Source organism: Dendroctonus ponderosae, unplaced genomic scaffold (assembly GCF_020466585.1).
Source record: "Dendroctonus ponderosae isolate FM_Combo_2020 unplaced genomic scaffold, Dpon_F_20191213v2 Dpon_F_20191213_6, whole genome shotgun sequence".
In the NCBI taxonomy this organism is placed as follows: Eukaryota; Metazoa; Arthropoda; class Insecta; order Coleoptera; family Curculionidae; genus Dendroctonus; species Dendroctonus ponderosae.
In genome coordinates, this window is record NW_026018814.1 from 3,291,432 (window position 1) to 3,296,719 (window position 5,288).

Here is a 5,288-nt window from a genome sequence, read left to right on the forward strand (position 1 = left end):
GGCGACTATGAAATCAGTTGTTCTCGGTTAGGTTTTTAAGTGAGAGTGCCCAGGGCATGATTAGACTGAAATTCATCGATATAATTCGGTTGAGCTTAACCATTTATGCTTAGATCAGCGACTCAAAATTACGAGTCGAATTATCTGAATATAAACGTAGATTATGGCTTTTCTCCCTTTTGCTGACAAAGAGGAATGATAACATTCACGTGGTATTTCCAAAACCCATTTTTCTTAAAACAACTCCAGATAGTTGCTGGAAACTTATCCGGCAGGATGCAAAATGTATTCAAAATAATAACAAAAGACGACGTTCGACAAATATTAACTTTCTCCGATAAAATTCAGCCGAGTATCTTCAAGTTCTCGTCAAGTTACAAATTCAATTTGCAAGTGTGACTGAGTTACCTAACAACATCCCAGACACTCTCTCGCTTTCTTCGGGAATGGATGCGTGACATTTTTTCCTCCTCGAAGACTTTCAATTTGTTTAACGCAATTGTCCGACAAGTTTTCGAGCTTCGCCCGAAAGGACGAGAGCTTATTCGGCGTTCGGTTAATCCGTGATCATTAATTGGTCGACATGCGCTAATGAGGCACGTCGAAGTCGCTTTCTTGCGCCAACCGAAAAACCGTATTTTGCACTTGGCAAATTCGAAATATTCACCTGAACTAATGCATTTTTTATGGCAGACACAAAGCCAAACGGAAATATCGCATTCACTGCGACACAGAAACGGTTTCTCTGCCCATGTAAAACGATTTGAAAGAGCCGAATTTATATTCAACGTTTCACTATTTATAAGCCAACGGGTAAGTGTTGAAAATGTTCGTCAATTGAGTGCTACGTGAACGGTATATTTTGTATTTAAAAAAACCTATTTGGGGGCCTCTAAAAGCCAAATCGAAAAAACAATTTACATTACTCTCGGGCAATTAATCTGGTAAAATAATTCATTAAATCCACCTGCACCAAGGCTATGTGTTTTCCATAAAATGCCCGTCAGCAAACTAAAAACTTTTCCTGCTAAACTTTCAATGATTAATCGTCGTTCCTTAGACTGCAGGAATTGCAAACCAGGACTATCCATGTCATGGGACAGGCTCTGATGAAGGTCGTTTTAAAATTTAAATTTCGACTGGAGCTGGTGATAAATTACTTGTCATATTAGATTGGATTCGGGATAAAAGTGCAGATAATAGTGCCTCGAATGAGCTTTTTAATTTAGTTGTAGAGACAGTTTTTATCCCAAACCCTCCACCACGCTGACGTCACATCCATGCATATTTTCCACATCCGGAAACAATGTTCGGCTAATGACTGGAATTATTGGCAGTTTCAAAAGATCCGCCCTGCTCTTTGTTTGCCATCCGGAGATTTATCGGGATTTTGTCTTAGAAAAACGCTCGAATGCATTTTTTTTCGGTTCCGCAGAATATTTCCAGACATGGCGACACCACGGCTCCCAGTGATTAATGAGCTGTGATCACAGCAAAAAGTGGCGAATTGTGAGCGGAACAATCCGTGTTATTGAGGCAGCATCGCCCAAACTCGCTTTAAAGTTAAATTGAACCTTGGATTTTGATGGATTATGTCTTATATCCAGCCGCAGGGCTCTTATTTTGTTTTTTTTCGCACCCGTTGCGGAATTTTGTATCTTCTTATTGCTGAGCGGCATTTTTTTGCGCGGTGAAAATTGCCGAAAAGTATCGCACAAAGAAGGCTTTCAGCTTCTTTGTTTAGGACACTTGCGCTACAGCAAACACGTTAAGGCTGCGAAGCATATTATTTTTCGAATCTTATCGTTTCCGTTCTGGAAACTGGACCAACACTCTTTCAGTTGCGATTTTCGGCGCCCCAAATACATCAAACAGTGTTGAAAGTTTCCATTTTGAACATAAACTGATAATTTTTCGTGGAATCCTGACTGGGCGTAGGAAAAAACACTGCAACCTTTTTGTCAGAGAGGCTTCAGCTTCAGCAAAAGCAAAAAAGCGTTCATGTTCTTTGTTTTGGACTTTTGCGTTGAAGCAATACAAAAACTGCGCATTTTAAGTCTCTATACAACAATGACAACTGGAACTTTGCAGCTCAACGATGTTAATTAATTATGAATTTTTGCGTTTTGCCTGAAAGTTAGAAAATTTTCTAAATTGATTTTTTAAGCTGTATCAGGCAATCACGACCAGAGCTTTGCACCTCAACAGGTTCTCTTGCAGTCATTTTGACGGTTTTCAAGACTTGCAGTACTTTTAAATTTTCCGATTTTACATGGAAACTACAAAAATCTCTAAAGTGACGTTTGATATCAAAATGTGCATATTTTAAGGGCCTGCTTAGGTAATGTTGAGTTTTCACATTTTGCATGGAAATTAGAAAGATTTCTAAAATGATATTTGATATGAAAATGTACGCATTTTAATGTTTTATTTAGAAATGAGAACCAGATCGTTCGAGCACAACCGGTTCTCAAAATATGACCCAAAGCCTAACAAGGGTTTTCAAGACCTGCAGTAATTTTCAATTTTCGCATTTTGCCTGGAAACATTTCTAAAATTATGTTTGATATAAGAATGTGCGCATTTTAAGTTTTAAAGGTTTTATTTAGAAATGACAACCAGATCTTTCGAGTCCAGCCGGTTCTCTAAATATGAGTCAAAGACTAAGAGCGGTTTTCAAGATCTGCACTAATTTTGATTTTTTTTTAAATAATAAAAATTACGGTAAACTTTAAACGAGTTCGACATTGTTACAGGCTAAGCAACTTTTCCAATGTTTCTGAATAACCCCGATTACTGTTGTCATGTTTCTTTAAAAAATATCGTTGCCAAAAGGCGAACGAGTGCCGAGTTAGAAATAGAATCACCCGCAATGTTTAGAAAACTTCTCTAGATGCCTTTGATGATTGAAAATTTAACTACTTATCTCACATCGCGATAATTTAGTCCAATGAATAAAACTGGCATTATAGTCAAGCACTTTTTATGAGGAAAATCCCCTTAAATCCTTCAAGAAAATGGAATATCGGAAGGAAGTTCGCTTTGTTGGAAAAAAGCGTAATGCGCTCCAGTTGCATTTCCTGCAGGATTTTGGTTTGAAGGCGAATTAATTATGGGATGAAGCCTGAAGCCTCGTTGAATTTGATGCAGTAAAGAGCTTAAGAAAGTTTGAGAGGTTTCCGGCGCTAAATAATGAGTAATCTGTTAAGAGAAGGCCAGACTATGAATAATACTCGACATTTACTTTTAATTAGCATGGAATGGTTCGTCATTTATCATTTGACCGGAAAGTTGCACCGTCACTTTTAAAAGTCGATCCAGCTGAACTTTTGGACCACATCAGGCAAAATGAAAATGCTTCTGAAAATTTAATTACAAGTGCTTCTCACCTGCGATTAGCTGATAATTGGATCCCATTTATAGCCGACATTTTCTGGACTAGAAAGGTGTTCGACGTCGAAGCTAATTCAAATAGTGACAGGCCCTTAAGGAAAATAGTGTATTTATTAAAGCCCTTTTATCGGGCGCGCCTAGTTAACTGTTGTGCGAAACTAAATTTACTTTTCTCGTTTGGAAATCTCCCAAGCTAATTGCCATGTTAATCACTTCCGCGGTTCTTGCGGACTAAAACAGGCAAAGGCGTCGCAGGCTGAATAATTCTTGTTGCTTAGTTTGGGTTGATGGACTACTTCTGAATGGAAAATGTTTATAAATCGCCTGCCCACATTGGGAACGGGTTGGAAAAACTCTAAAGAGGCCAAGTAAGTTCGTGACAGGGTGGTTATTTCCTAAAGTCGATTTGTTTGATGTGGACAATTTTCTTTACTCGCTCGAGGAAGTGCTTGTTTAGTTGTCAACATGCAAGGACACAGAAATTTGTGTTTGTTGATCGAATAATTTCAGTATCAAGGCCTTACATGCGCATTTTCCAGATATTTTCCGAAAGCCGCCCCCGACGGGAAAGCATTTCAATTGTCTGAAAGCTCTAGAATTTGCAAAATAAAAATGCGAGCACAAATATGGCTCGAGTGCTCTGAATAGTTTCCAGCCTTAAACACACATCCAGACATTCGTTCGCAATAGTAACACGAGAGATTTATTTCTGCGTAGTATTGGAGCATTTTAGCCGACAATTGAAAGTTCGATGATTATGAAGAGTAAGTTAGTTGTTCTGTTACAGGGGCTGAGGATGACGTTCATCGGTTTTCCGGAAACGACACCCACACCGACTACTTCCGGTTGGTTATGAGGGATGGCGAGTCTCTTCTCGTCGGTGGCAGGTGAGTGAAAAGCGATTGCACTTTAATGGCTCTTTCCTCCTTAAAGTTAATGTCGTTTGTGTGCTAGTGGCTGGTAAGACAGTTAGAAACCGGTCCCAATGCGCCTCCGTGTTTACCGCAACTTTAAATTACAAAACACTGTACTAGAAACTCGTAATTTTCCGAGAGCAAAGTTTTGCATCCGGAAACAGCTTCTTCTCAGCAATATAAGCCGTTGGAGTCATTAAGCCCTGAAAGCACATTGGAACGTAACTCCAATAAAACCTGGAACCAAAGCTCGGCCCGCTGCTGATATTAATTTCCTCAAAACGAGTTATGCTTATTTGTAGGGGCTGCCGTAGCATGTCCAAGTCCCTAACTGTCGTTTACGATAATTAATCCGAATGCATTTTCGAAGTTTCCCAATTAGGATTGAATTCAGGCGGCCGGAACTGCAATAACGTTGTTCTATTCGGCCCAATGCGATTCTCACATGCGGCCACTCACTTCAGGGGCGACACTGGAATGTAAGAGTTTCTCTCTATGTGTCTGTGTGTGTACATTTCATTAACATTAACATTAGTGGCTAATGGATGTTGATGTTGTTCCGAGCCTATAATAACTATAAAGTAGCCCCCAGATTAGTGTTTCTTTCTTGAACCCACTTAGTGATTCCTTAAACCGAAAAAAAGTGTGTGCGTCACGGGACGCTCGACAGAGGTGATAACTTCATATATTTATAGAAACCATAAAATATTGAACTTGTTTAACGCATTGTTAGTCTAATAATTTGTAAATGGATCAGGAATGGGTAAAATTTAATTTAATTTCCTTTTGAATGTAAAAGATCTTTTTTATTGGCGTATCTATTTTATTATTTATTTTTATTTTTTATTCTTTGAGTGTTTTGTGTAATGGTCTTGAGGTTTCTCCTACATAAAATTTATTGCATTCGCAAGGAATTTTTAAAGTAAATAGTAATAATTTTTAACGGTAATTTTTCAAATTAATTTCTCTACTAATTGGAAT

At 38.4% G+C, this 5,288-nt stretch overlaps 1 protein-coding gene across 1 annotated transcript in view; it reads left to right on the forward strand.

Moving 5' to 3' along the window:
* LOC109536334 (semaphorin-1A) overlaps positions 1 to 5,288 on the forward strand; it is a gene marked incomplete in the record, with an annotated part of 203,269 nt that overhangs the window by 146,919 nt on the left and 51,062 nt on the right. The window contains 1 exon segment of the mRNA XM_048667827.1: positions 4,181 to 4,280. Within this exon segment, the coding sequence (XP_048523784.1) occupies positions 4,181 to 4,280 (100 nt within the window).